Below are 14652 nucleotides of genomic sequence, written 5' to 3'. Positions count from 1 at the left end.
CTCCTACCAGCTGCGGCTCATCTCTAGCAATGATGTGCCTGAGAGCCCCGCACCACGGTGTGTTCATTACAAAATTCCTAAACGATTCTGAGGGGTTACTTATACATTCCAAGCAGTCCGGTGTCTTCAAGGTGGATGGTTTGCGGCGTCGCCGAGTGCGTCGCCGCGAGCGTGGGTGGCGCTCCGCTGGGTCCATAATGGTTGGATCGTGCTGTTACGATCGCCGCCGCTTAGTACGACGCGATCGTGGAGGCGAAGTTGAACCCAGATGCAGAGTCGCCGAAGGAATGGAAAGGTGAGGCAGGTCTGTAGCTCTTGTAGGTTGATTTATTGAACGGGGTATCATAACTTCAACAACTTAGCTTGACCACTCATTACAAACGAAAACAACATGCGGCGGGGCGTCATGGAAACAGCAATGACTACGAGGATTTACAGGAAACGAAACCAGAACTAAACCAGTACTACACCAGTGTACTACAACAGACGATCCAACGGCGTCCACAGAAAGTCACAATGCTTAAATACCAAAAATAATCCAATCACGTAATTAGCCACGGCTGATAACTACCGTGACGTCATGTCAGGAGAGGCGATCCAGCGACTCCTGACACAAATAAGGGCTTTATATCTACTGGATGTGAACTGAAGTTGTATTTGTGCATTTTGTCCAGGCTCAAGCATATAAAACAAGGATATTTTTATATTTTGTCTATGTGGATTAAAAACACCATCAGTTAGATGCTACTTGTTAGTAGTTTGTTTTTCCGTTTCTCATTTTTGATTGCATTGTTCATTGGCTGCCATAAATGACAATAGATGTCCAGTACATTTTAATTGGAATAATCTCAAATAATCACTGCCAATTACAGTCTGTGTGAATTGGAATTTTTATGACCATGAATGGGTTACTTGTGATTTATTCTGGTCTGTAGGATTTGGCAGTATTTGTAATTGACTAATGGAGAAGATTGAAAATGATTTGCCATTGGCCAGATTTTTGCCGAAGATTATTGAATGAGAGACATGAATAATAGCTTCAGCTCATAAGATTTTGGCTGCGTCACTTGCTCCGAATGTTGCTGATTTTTTAATTTTCTACGAATAATATGTTGCGTTTACAAATATTTTTCTCAGCCCAGAAAGGAAACTAGGGCGAAAATTAATTGAAATATGGACAACAAAAGAAAATCTGAATGGTACAAAACTCAGGCTATATTTTCACTTTTTTTTCCATCAAAAATACAAATAATATTATATGTTACAAAATATGACTAACTTGTTACCTATATCACAAAGCCAGTGTGACAGTTACTTCAAATACACAAAATAAGAAACTCAATTTGTAGGTTAAATTAATCAGAAAAATGACAAACCTTGGCAAGGAAGTGTTTGCGATAGAGGGTCGCTGTTGTGTTACATTCCAGCTTTGTGCGAGCGTCCGAGGACAAAGTCTGCAACACCTCTGACGAGTCCACATTTTGACTCAACTCGTGATTGGTTCCCTCAATCCAGTAACCGCCAAATTGTGGCAGAAGGATAAGAGGAAAGGGGCTTTGCCTTCCCAACACCTATCACAAAAACACTTTTTTTTTTTAGCATAAAACTAATAAGGTAGCACATGACGAAACAACCTACCTCATGGACGCTTGGGTACGGAATATAATCCTCCTCTGTCTTTGTTTTGGTTTATGTGACCATTAGAAGAAGAAAAAAAGGGAATAAATAGTGAATTCATTATTCCTTATTATTGAGAAGCTTGTAAACGTTTTGGTTAATAATGCTTGCACTTTAAACCAGGGGTCAGGAACCTTTTTGAAAGAGAGAGCCATAAAATATTCATATTTTCTAATGTTATTGGTAAAGAGCCATTCTCAGAATTGAAAAGTAAAAAATTATAATAAAAATGTGCAACTTTTTTGTCATTTCACCACTTTTTAATCACAATAAGTCTCGTATTCCTTTTGACAACATTGTTATGCTGCTGCTAATCAATCCGTATTAATGAGATGAGTATTGAATAACTAAATCATGATTAAAGTGGTGCTAGAGCCAGTCTCAACGCCACAGTGTCGACATGACGCTCCTATTGGTGCATGCGGGACTTGGCTCTCTCACTACTGATTTCCATATTTTACCTCACAGGTTAGTGGAGAGCCATATGCACCCACGGAAAGAGCCACATGTGGCTCTCGAGCCGTACGTTCCCTAACCCTGCTTTAGACCAAAGGTTGATGAATTGGAAAATCTGAGTGAATAATGAGACCGAGATTTAAATGCACTTTGTATTGAAAAGTAAGCAAAGGATGAGCTACTTTTGGGGCTGTGATTAATATCCCGCAGTGCCCATGGAGAGTCCTACCTTGAGGGGAGGTGGAAAGGTGCATCTCTGCTCATCCATCCTGTTCCCCTGCCACGTGAAAAAGAACAAAACAGAGCAACCACAGTCATTTATCAAATTTGCTTCAAACTGGAAAGCATCACTAAACCGAAATGAATTGAAATGACAAGAAGGCTTTTTCCAAGGGGTGTGTCATGTAATAAATAAATAAATAAAATAAAAAGAAGTCAGGGAAATAAATGCAAGCAAGCAGAGCAGTTTGGGATGCTACAGAGCAAAATGTTAGAACATCTGACATGAATTGAAACTTTACTTTTCACCAGCCAGATTGTCTGATCCTGACAAATGTCGTTCGGGATTCTTAGGAGATCAACTGAGGCTTTGTGAGCGCAGATAAAAAGCGTACGGTTGAGTGCCTAACACTGTTATTAAAGCATAGTCATTTATCATGGGAACAAAGAGAATTCAAGAGGGATTAGGAGGGGGGTGAGAAAAGGGGTGCTTGCTGATGCCTTGTTAGTTGCAGGGATGATTAACCAAATGGAGAGCAGTGTCACCTTACCTGCATCTTTTCAATCATTTCAAATAAATCTGCAGTCTGGGGAGAGGAGAGGAAATGTTTTGCCTTGTTAAAACTCTTTGACGTTATGTATTGGTCAATTAGAATCCGTCATCAAACTGCAATCGAGGGAGCCTTTTTTTGCTGTGAATTTAACACTTGGAGGCAAGTTGATGGAAGTGATGAGTCATTTGGGATATGGGGTTTAGATTATCAGGCAAAATGGACTAAAATGACTGCTGAGAAAATGGCTAGAGGGGGTGGGTTCAAAAAGTTGAAACATCATAAACTAAAGTCAGCACCTTGGTCAGAGGTGCCTCAAAACGCAAGTTGAATTTGTCCACTCATAGCCCAAATGATCTGTACTTATTTAAATGAACGAAACTTAAGTGAACAGATTTAAGACTACAAAACATTTAGTCATGTTTTGATTATAATTTAGAATGTTTGTTGTTATTTTATTACAGATTAAGTGCAATGCTGTCACGTAGACTTCCCAAACTGACTTTCACAATAATGTGGTTGACTATGTTGATAGTGACAATAATAAAGAATTCTCTACAAACCCTCTCATGAAATAATCTACTGATTTCATTTTGAGCGAAACAACAACAAAATATATCTTTTTAAACACATTGCAATAAAAAACAATTCATAAAAGTGATATATTGTCCAGGTATAAGCCTTAGTTTTATCCATTATCCTCAGATTTACCTGAATTGTCCAAACTTTCCAAATGCAAACCACTTAATATGTCCATATGGAATGAAGGAGGGTGAGTTTAGCTAGTAAAAGCGTTTGTGTACAGAGCGATTGTGTGATCGCTTTCAGTGCGAGTACACCTAAAGTCCTCCACCATGTGCAAATAACTGTCTGCCACAAACCCTGAAGGTAAATAAAAGTCACCTCCAATCATGTTTGAGATTAGAGCAATACCAGATCCACCTCATCAACAAACTGAAACATAGTAAGTCCGACAATGTAAAGCAAGCTGCTCATTTGGTTTTACCTCGTCACATCACTGAATGTTGCCCGAAAAAGAAACACCTGCCTTTCACGTGTAAACATTTCCGACCTGTGACCAGATCAGCAACTGTCACGAGTCAATCAAATTCCAGTTTGTGGCAAACCTGCATTACTGAATTCCAACTGTATCTTTTATAAATGGACTTACATGTCTGGGTTTGCTCCAGTGAGTCCGAGTCACCATTGCAGATGAGATGCTGGGAGTTTTAGACATTCTTGAAGAAGCACGCATTCAATGAATTTTTGCCAGACTGAGACTCAGTGCATCCGTCAACGCGTGTGATTTGACTAGATCCGCACTCAAAAAAAGCTCCAAAATGCCGATGGTACCACATCTGAGCTGCTGACTCCCAACTAACTCAAGTCAGCAGCTCATTCCTACTTCAACTCTAGAGGTGGAGCTTCTTTCTTCATAAAACTGATACGATCAACTACTTAGGTAAAGCCATTACTTCCTGTTTAAACATTGAGAACTCCAAACAACCACTAATGTAAATATTCGGGTAGGGACTTAATGTGTCGCAATTGAATATTATGACAACCAACAGGACATTAGCTTGCACCTGCGCACCAACTGAAATCAAAAGGTAAAGCAGTCAAACTTACTGAATGAAAACTCAAACTGTAAACAGTTCATTGTTAGTTTTACAAGGATTTACTCAAATCTACTCTGAAAGTTTATCTTCATTTCATTATGATGGAAAACATTCATTACCATTTTAACTTGGATTGCAGCTCCTACAGTTAAAATGAATTAGTTTATAATACCATCCACCAATATGATCACACACTGCCAGCCCTCCAACTTCAATTGGATTGGGCATATGCCACCAAATGACATTATCCATCCACAAAAAGAAAACCAATGCACTCAAATCTGCTTTTTTCCCAAATTTCAATACAATTAGTGGCCTGTAGCTAGAGTACTTTAAACCCTTCATTACTGTGATGGCATTAGACATCTACTCCACTTTAATTGGAAGTTGAACACAAATATTTACTGTCCGACCCTCCCTGTCCATATCGAATGGACATCTATCGCAGTCAGTGACGGCCGCTGAGTCTCAAACACAACTGAAGAGATGTTCGTCTTGGTCAACACGCTAATTGACAATTTTTACCCCTTTGAATGTGTGCGCGATGGCAATCAATTCGTTTTGACATGCTCACTTTTAATGAGTTTATCACCAGGAATTGCGCATAACAAGGCCTTTGTAGAAGAACCATAAAAAGCCGCTGAGGTTAATTGCAGATTGGCCTGGTTTGCTGCCGGATCGGAATAAAGGGACGTTTCAGTCAATGCCTATCATTTACTGATGAATATTCAGTGCGCATTTGTTATTTTTTTAACAGCAAACTTTGCAGTACTTCAATGACTACAGTATTGAATATTAGCAATATGGGGAAAATTGGCAACTCACATCAAAGCATGATTAAATGTCAACAACTCAAAAAATATTTGAGAGAAAACTACAAAAAAATTGAAATGTTTGCAATGTCTACCATTGCAGTCCAGAAGTGTGTTGAAATTTAATAAATACTGTTACATCATGACGAAAAAGAAATTAATGTATGAATGAATGTTATGAGAATTATATTAAAAATACACGAGTAAAGCTGCAATACTAAAGGGAACACAAATTTACAGGAGTAAAAAACTACGTTTGAAACACATTTGTAATTTGTGTCAATAAAGTCAAAATACAAAAGCAAAAAGTCAAAGTTACAAAATTAAAACAACATTTTATTAGCTAAAATCCTCTAAGTTATGACGAAGAAACCTATCAAAATCAGAAAAATCTATTTTAACGTTTTTTTAAAGTATAAATATTCTATAGATAGACAAAAATTAAGTTGCAATACAATGAAAATAAATGTTTGCGAATAAAGTATGGCACCGCAACAGCGGTTTTACTATAAGCCCCGCACTTAAAAATCAGAAACACAAAAAAAAGGAATCTGTGTGCTATGTGGACAATTTAGTTTGTTTTGTAATGTCACATAACCGTCTCCTGACGTCAACAGGTATTTTTAATACCAATCTCTCTCTTTTACTACCAACCACAACAGTCATTTTGTACAAGATGATACTAGGCCAATAATTACCATACACAAATATCATTTTGACACGCCAGTCTGTTTATTATTTCAAGCGTCACACTTGCTATCAGCTCCATTTCCTGATGGTTCTGCTGCCAGACGGAACACCTTATCTTTAATAAGCAGTGACTGGCGTGGGAGATGCGCCGGGTACATTTCTGGAACACCGAGAGTGAAAAGAAGCGAGCTCATTTGTCTTGGATTGATTTCATAAGGTCCCTCCAACTTTGGAAAAGGGCTTACGCGAGTTAAGTGCACTGAGGAGGGTGCCGGGAAGCTAGCGGGATTAAAAAGAGAATTTGGAACCAGTTCTCCTTTGACAGATAATCTGATTTTAAAGGGCAAGAACTTTCCAGTCGTGTCAGATTGGTAGCATTTCATTGGCGTTCATTGAACTGATGTTTTAAACATTCACTCATATCTCAAGGCACCACTGAAATATTTGGATGGAATAGCCACCTACCTTTTGGGTCAGCACGGTGTTGCACGGGGGCTTTGGCTGGTCTAGCGGTGGATCTAGCGAGGCGCAAATTCTGGGCTCACTCCCATCGTGTTTCCTACCGTGAAGATGAAACACAAAAGAACAGTTGGTCAGCAAAGGAAGCTACATTTGGCATTCACTTAGAATACATTGTTATGACTTATATAAGGACTTTTTTTTGTTTTCTTGCACGAAGAGACAGAGGGGAATACTATTACAACTGGAAGAAAACATTAAAAAATAAAGTGAACACAATTTTCTGCTACTCTGGTTTCCTCCTACATTTCAAAAACACACACGGTAGCCAGGTTGAACATTGTCTCCTTGTGCCCTGTAATTGGTTGGCTACCAATTCAGGGTGTCCTCAGCCTGGTGTCTGAAGTCAGCTGGCATAAGTTATAGCACTCTAACCCTACACGCCCCCCCCCCACCCCCACCACGACCCTTGTGAGGATGAGCGGTAAAGAAAATGAAAGAATATTTTGAGATGAAAGAATATTGTGCATTATAGTATAATCATATGAAGTTTATTCTTATCTCATCTCATTTTATGAACAGCTTTATCCTCATTGGGGTAGCAGGGGGTGCTGGAGCCTATCCCAGGTGACTCTGAGCCAGAGGCAGGGGGACACCCTGAATCAAGGAGACAAAGGACAACCATGCACACTCACACACATACTTAAGGGCAATTTAGAGTGTTTCTGCGGTGCAATTAAATAGCACATTTGTTGCAGAAAGAAAAATAAACATTGCTTCATTTAAGGCAGGATGCAGTGAGACTTTACTTGTGCTGGGGTGTGGCAATTCATCCTCTGCAAAACTCGATCTCGGAGGGCCTCATGCACCCTGAAATAGATTGCCCCCTAGGCGGTCGCCCACACTGCCCGTAGCAAAAACTGGTCCTGCATCCTTCCTACAATGATCACTGATGTATCTCTTCTTTACACACCCCTCAAAAACACCATTCCAAGTCAATCATGCAAAAGATGCATGATGGCGAACATGCAATCCTTTCATGAATAAAATTTGCTTTGCATCTTTCTCTCTCCTCTTCCTTTCACAGCGTGGAGGATGATGCATTGCATTCATAAATTTAACCCATGACTTATTCATTGCACGCTCTAAATAATGTGATTCCCATTAGATACGAACGCGAGCGGAACACCGGGTTTCTCTCTGATGAGCTCCAACTTGTGAGAGTCACACATTTTCCCGTCACAATTGAGCGATGCCGTTGTCATGCATCTTTTGCTCTACTTTCACTTTCCACCATGATGGCTCTGTCCCTACAGAACCATCATTCAATACCCATGCCGTGCTTCACTGACAACAGTGGAGTTTGCACAGTGAGCTTTCAATTGTTTCCATTGATTCAGTCTGTGTCAAACACGCAGAACTGCCGGTCGATCGGCGTGGAACTCCAATCATCCTGTTGTTTAGGTCACGCTCGGTGGCAATTTTAATTACTGTTCACGTGAACCCAGGCGGCTGCCGCTAAACCCTGTGCGAACCTAGTCATATTCAATCAATCAATGAGCCATAAAGGACGAGCCACCAAACAAATGACGACAAGTGTAAACTGCATCCGCACATCGGCATCTCTGCGGAAGATATAAATAAAACAAGCTTCTTCCCAGAATACAGGTGACTAAGGAAGATGAATCTTTAAACACGCAGAAGCAGCTTGTTGTTATACAACAAGTGGGAGTCGTGCTTATGAGCTGAGAGGAGATATGAACACTTAAATGTTCTGTAAGGTGAATTTCACAAAATCAAGCTATAACGAAGACATTCACTGCAAGCCGAACTCCACGTATACCAATCAAAGAGTATCTAATATGGACTTCAAAAACACACTTTAATGGTAATAGATGTCCGATGCATTTTGACTGAAAGGGTTGGCGGAAAAAGTTTGCCCCAGCGAGACGCTTGGAGTAATATAGAGATTGTTGTGTCAAAATTATATTTGTGTATGGTAATTAGAGACCAACTCTATGTGTTGTGTCTTAGTAAAAGAGGGAAATTGATGCTGAAAACTTCAATTGACGACAATCCATTTCAACTGGGTGGGTGGAACCCATCGTTTTGAGGAATTTGTTTGAAATTAATTTTGAATTGATTCAGTTTTATATATATATATATATATATATATATATATATATATATATATATATATATATATATATATATATATATATATATATATATATATATATATATATATATATATATATATATATATATATATATATATATATATATATATATATTGAAATACTTTAGATTTTTTTTTAATTCTTATTATTATTATTTTCTAAATGTGTTACGATTTAACTAGCTGAATTTTTTTCCCAAATAAAATTGATCTTTCAATTAAGTCACTCATTAATTTTCTGATTTATGCCTTACATCATCTTCTCAAAAGTCGGACTTTCCAAAGAAAAACAGTTTCACCACACTTTCTTTGGCCACACGGTAATAAAAGTACTTATCAAAGTACTTCCTGCAAATGGGTCTCTACCCCTACCTCTCACTTTGCTTCAACACAACCTGTAACATGAACATCTGGGGATCCAATTTCCAAATTCCCCGAGCACAACGTTGAATTCCCGCAAATGCACAGCTCTAAACAAATTCAGAGAGAAATTTCAAATGCCAATTCAATGAAATCATCGCATTTCAGTGCTGAAAACTGAAATTGAATCTTCCAGTAGCACAAAACTTCACTACATCACACTGTTGAGCAGTTCCTGATGTTGTGAGCGGGAGGCAGATCAACCAAAATATTGCCCTATTGATGGAACCCATGACGCCAACATAACGCAGTTTGGAAGATCCGCATCTGCATCTTTCCAGCCAGTCCAGACATCCGACGTAAGGGACGCCAAGTCCCAGCACCCCGGTCTGCACACCTGCGTAGCGAGCACGTACAGTACCGAGCTCCCGTGGCTCCATCAACGCTCAGGCACAGACCGCTTCATCCCGACAACACAACACAACAAATTACATAACCCGGGCCAGCTGGTAAGCAGCACGGCTCACAATGCGGCGGCGCCAGGAAATCCCAGCGTGGCGTCCTCAGGCGCTCGCGTCATCTGAGGCGAGCGCCGCGGCCAAACTTACTGGCATTGCGGAAAGCTGACTGTCTCTCCACATCTCCCTGCCCGCACTCCGGGTCTTGACGGGAGCTCCCCTGTCTTATCCTTATCCTCCCTTGCAGACGGCGTGTCAAAGTCGTGTCGCCAACAACTGCTCGCTTCGGACGTGCACCTGCTGGCCACGCTCGCCTCGTCAGACTGATGCACGGCACCGACAGAGTCCAGCATCTCCTCCCCTATCTCTTTCTCTCTTCTTCCCCCTCCCCAACTCCCTCCCTGCCTCTCTCTCTCTCTCTCTCTCTCTCTCTCTCAGTCCTCCCACACGATCTCTCCCGTGCAATGGCTCCTTATTCACTCACTCATCGCAAGCATCCAGCACAAGTCTTAACACCCCTCTAAAAGAGAAAGCCCACTCCCCTCTTTCACAATGCCACTGGGTGTCAACTAATTTGGGGATTATTCAACTGACTGCGGGTTGCCTCAGACAGTCAACTAGGGTGTTGCTGTGGCAACCACAGCAGCAAAAATTGTGGGGGGGGGGTGCTTCTGTCAATAGACATCATGTATGTTTCCTATTCTCTCATCCGTACAATATGTTCCTTTAGATGAACAATGTACGTTGGTCTGCACATAATTATGGATTTTTTGAATGAGGGATTATTCAGTTCATTTTTTTTCCATTAATCAAAATCTGAGAATGTTTAACTTTGAATGTTTAACCGAACAGGTTAGGGTGATTTTGTCATGTGTGTCAAACTCAGATTTCATGCTAGAATTATACTAGAATTATAAATACAAACAGAATATTTTACATGTAGATTGCCCGGTTACGCGAGTGTTTAGCACGTCGGCCACACAGCTCTGGGGTCCCGGGTTCAAAACCAGGTTATAGCCACCTGTGTGGAGTTTGCATGTTCTCCCCAGGCTCGAGTGGGTTTCCTCCGGGTACTCTGGTTTCTTCCCACATTCCAAAAACATGAATGGTCGGCTGATGAGACAATCTAAATTTCCCCTAGGTATGGGGTGTGAGTGTGCATGGTTGTCCTTTGTCTCCTTGTACCCTGCGATTGGCTGGCCACCGATTCAGGGTGTCCCCTGCCTCTGGCCCAAAGTCAGCTTGGATAGGCTCCAGCACCCCCTGCGACCCTAATCAGGATACAGCGGTTCAGAAAATGAGATGAGATCTTTCTTACGTGTATTTTCCCTATTTTTTAAGTAAAAGTAAAAGTTAGATAAACATTTATAATTCAAAACCCAACATAAATAAATATATATAAGAATGTAAATGCCTTTTTGAAAATAGAATATTTACGGTTTTCCTTTTTAAAGATTACAAGATTCAAAGGAAAGATAAAGGAGAAGAAATATTTAAAATTTATAACAATAGTTAATAAAACAGATACATTTTCAATCCCTATAAAATTTCATGCGTTGAGAAATTGTGGTAGGCTAATGAAATTCTAAAAGAATTGCGGGGACAGATGAAAACATTTCCCTGTTAGAAAACGCATCCAAAGCGGACAGTTTTTTTTCTGAATGCAAAATATACACCTATTACATGTATTTCTCTATGTAGGAAAACATGCGAAGACTTGCCAAGTGTTAACTTGGAATGGCAACATATTGGGATAATACACAATCTGCTACTTTTTCTAAAGCTCTGAAGCAAACATGATTATAGCAGAGAGACAATGTTAAACGGGCATATTATCTACAATCTGTTTTGGGGGGGATTAAATGGGGGAGGGCAAAAGGCTATTTCAGTTAATAATCCGTCATTCACAAACATTTCCAGAGTGATTTTAGGGTTTTAATCTTGCAGCAGATGCCGACACATTTATTCTGTACACAAAAATAGCATATTTTGACTGCGTTGGTAAGCTCCCACGCCCATTTGTTGTTTTTGAGGCAGCGCAGAATGCCATCTACACATAAATCTGGAATCAATATGGCTTGCGTTCACAACAAACACACGTGACGGAAAAAAAAAAACATCAGAAAGAGCAACAGAGCACTGGTTGAATGTAGAGAAAGGGGTCGGAAGAGATATTAGGGCATGATTTCAAAGCATCCTCCCTCTGTACATCCCCTCCAGCTGGCCCCTCTGGCACAAATTCCACATCACATTAGCAGCCTCAAAGTGGGCTGCGGTCACTCCCCTCGCCGGCCCAAATGCCCCCCGAGGATTGCTGCTGCCGCTGTCATTTTAACAAGCTGCTTCACTTTCTCAAATCCAGTCAGATCAAAGAAATAGTGAGGGGAGGATGGAAAAAATCACACTTTTTCCTTAACAGCAATAAACTGAACACAATTTGCCAGTATAATATGTTCTGGACTATAAGTCGCACCTGAGTATATATATTTAATTAAGAAGGGGGGGGCATATCTAAATCGCATTGGAGTATCAGTCGCATGTTTGGGGGAAATGTATTTGATAACATCCAACACCAAAAACCATACATGTCATCTTGAAAAGGCATATTAAAGTCCAAATAAAATAGAGAACAACAGGCTGAATAAGTGTACGGTATACTAACGTTACATGACTGACATTCCTGGTAATGTCAGTAATGACGTTACATATTAAGAGTTATTCAGATAACTCCAGCATAAAGAACATGCTAACAAGTTTACCAAACTAAAAACTCCAAATCATTAAATCCAATGAAATTTTCATCCTCTGTGTCAATTTTAAACAACTCTGTTGAAGTTATCAACACAGGCCTAGCTCGCCTTTAGGGTAAAAATATATTATAATAATAATGTGTTCATAATTTCACGTATAAATCACACCAGAGTATGAATTGCACCCCAAGCTATGAAAAAACTGGCCCAAAAAAAATACGGTATTTGAACTCAAAAAGTCAACCACTGTATTATCTGTATAGTCATTAGGATTTTATCCAAAAATGTCCTTCAATCATTTTCTATACGGCTTTTTTTCACATAGGGTTGCGGGGGGTGCTGGAGCCTAACCCAGGAAACTATGGACAGAAAGCAGGGGACACCCTGAATTGATTTGCAGCTAATCACAGGGCAAAAGGACAACCATTCACATTCACACTTATACCTAGGAGCAATTTAGAGAGTTAAATCAACCTACCGTACATGTTTTTGGGATGTGGGAGGAAACGGGAGTACCCAGAGAAAACCAGCAAAGAACATGCAAACTATTTTTATGTGATTATATGAATGTGATACTGACGAAGGCAAAACGCTTCACACATGAAAACAAAATGCTAACAAATTTACAGGTTGGAATGTCCATTAATTTAAAAAATGGAGGGGGTGAATATGACTTACAGAGGTGAAAGTGGGAAAAAAATGCTAAAAATTGGACAGGTTGAAATGCCCACAAAGTGAAAAACAATTGGGTAGTTGATATGACTTTTATAGGTTGAAATGATGATTTGACATCAGATTTAAACACACACCTTCTGCCTTAGTGATGCTCAGATTTATGGCGAGAAGTGGGAATGTTATGTAAAAATTGCATTAAACATAGCATATGGATCATATTGGAATGAAAATACATATTTTCCATAAGCCCTATGTCATGGTAAATGTCTTCACAGTATGCACTACCTTCCAGGTGGTCTACAGTATAAGCCCCCTTGTCTCTAACAATATATTCCTATTTTCCTTGGAAACAAATCCTCCGCCATCCTCATCCCATTTGGGAAATGAAAGACATGCTAAAATCCATGTATACAAAAAATACATACATATGGAAGAGGAAAAGTAGGGAAACTGGAAAAAAAGTTGGAATTTAATGAGAATAAAAATATATTCTTGACAAATAAGTCTTCTCTGGTTTACTGCTAAAATCATTCACTCATTTTATGCACCGCTTATCCTCACAAGGGTTGCGGGGGGTGCTCGAAAACAACTCTCGCCCTAGAAGATGATGCTTTGCTAGACAGTTGACAGGCAACAACAGAGAAACAAACAAGCTCAACGCTCTGACAAAAATAACCCGTAAATGTTTGCCGGCTGCGTCACCCTTCAATGAATTTCTGTCATGTGGGCTCGATGATTGACGTCTTGTGCTCTATAGTCGGATAGCAGGTGGATTTGGACTCAGGAATGTCACTTTGCTTCTATATTTGGTCAGTCCACAGGAGACGTACACAGCAGATGCCAGCCAACCTCGACAATAAAATTTTGTGGCCATGTATGTTTGAATACAAGAAGGAAATCTGATGTAACATATTGTTGGGGGATTTCACCCAATTTGCTCTTCAAAGACCAGAATCAACAAACTAGTAAACACCATCAAACCTATATTTACCAAGAAGTTCACATCCCTGCTTTTTTCCCTTTACTGTGTCCTGAGACGCTTTATTTACAAAAAGGAGCCTCTATCTTTTATTAACCGACACTAGGAAAAGCCACCTGTTGAGCCCAGCGATCACCAACTGGACCAATTGCAGAGTGTGTTGCACAGTGACCCAAAGCTTGGTGACTCTAGCTGTTTGCTATCGAAGTGCCGTTTTACTGGCAAAATTCTGAATAACATCCCTATCCTTAAAAAAAATATTTTGTACTGCAGATAGTTGATAGACCTGCACAGAAACAAAAGGACCGGATAGTAGGGTGCATGACAAGAATGCAGAAAACATATTTAGAACATTTTGCTAACTTGGCTATCTTCAATCAGAGGCGTTTGCAGTTACTGAAACAACAAAATGGTAGCTGTGGGAAAAGATTGTCAGTTGGTTGGTTTGTCTTTACTGGCACATACGCCTTGAATTCGTCCCTGCTAGGAGAGCGATTCCCCATGGAGTCGCGAGCCTGCCCGACATGAAGGTCACTTGTAGATAGCGTGCTGGCACCGCAGGCCATCTTGTTTCAAGAGAGAATGAGTCGGGAGTTACACAATAGACAGCCGGCCTTAATAATCCATCATGCTCTAGGGACATAGTGCACTTTGTGTGGGAGAGAGAAGGCCGAGGGTCTTCTAGTCTAAAACATCTCATCCACACAAAGCGTTTTATGCTTCGTCCTCCGATCCGGGAAGCTTAGCAAGACAGGATTATGACCAATT

The 14652-nt window shown here is 40.1% G+C and overlaps 1 protein-coding gene across 12 annotated transcripts in view; it reads right to left on the bottom strand.

The window, feature by feature from the left end:
- Nucleotides 1–14652, bottom strand: part of rap1gapa (RAP1 GTPase activating protein a) — a 44491-nt gene that overhangs the window by 16337 nt on the left and 13502 nt on the right. For 3 of the 12 annotated variants that reach the window (XM_077728886.1, XM_077733517.1, XM_077735776.1), the window contains exons 1-6: nucleotides 9631–9858; nucleotides 6490–6583; nucleotides 2904–2939; nucleotides 2363–2410; nucleotides 1639–1677; nucleotides 1377–1571 (exon numbers count right to left, since the gene is read on the bottom strand). In XM_077728886.1, the coding sequence (XP_077585012.1) occupies nucleotides 1377–1571; nucleotides 1639–1677; nucleotides 2363–2410; nucleotides 2904–2939; nucleotides 6490–6583; nucleotides 9631–9833 (615 nt within the window). In that variant the 5' untranslated portion in view covers nucleotides 9834–9858. Of the gene's footprint in view, nucleotides 1–1376; nucleotides 1572–1638; nucleotides 1678–2362; nucleotides 2411–2903; nucleotides 2940–4074; nucleotides 4344–6489; nucleotides 6584–7292; nucleotides 8124–9630; nucleotides 9860–14652 lie in introns of those variants that run through there. The other 9 variants (XM_077730448.1, XM_077732770.1, XM_077732028.1 and 6 more) reach the window with 7 other exon arrangements.

Source organism: Stigmatopora nigra, chromosome 1, assembly GCF_051989575.1.
Source record: "Stigmatopora nigra isolate UIUO_SnigA chromosome 1, RoL_Snig_1.1, whole genome shotgun sequence".
Taxonomy (NCBI): Eukaryota; Metazoa; Chordata; class Actinopteri; order Syngnathiformes; family Syngnathidae; genus Stigmatopora; species Stigmatopora nigra.
This window is presented reverse-complemented; position numbering and strand designations above follow the sequence as displayed.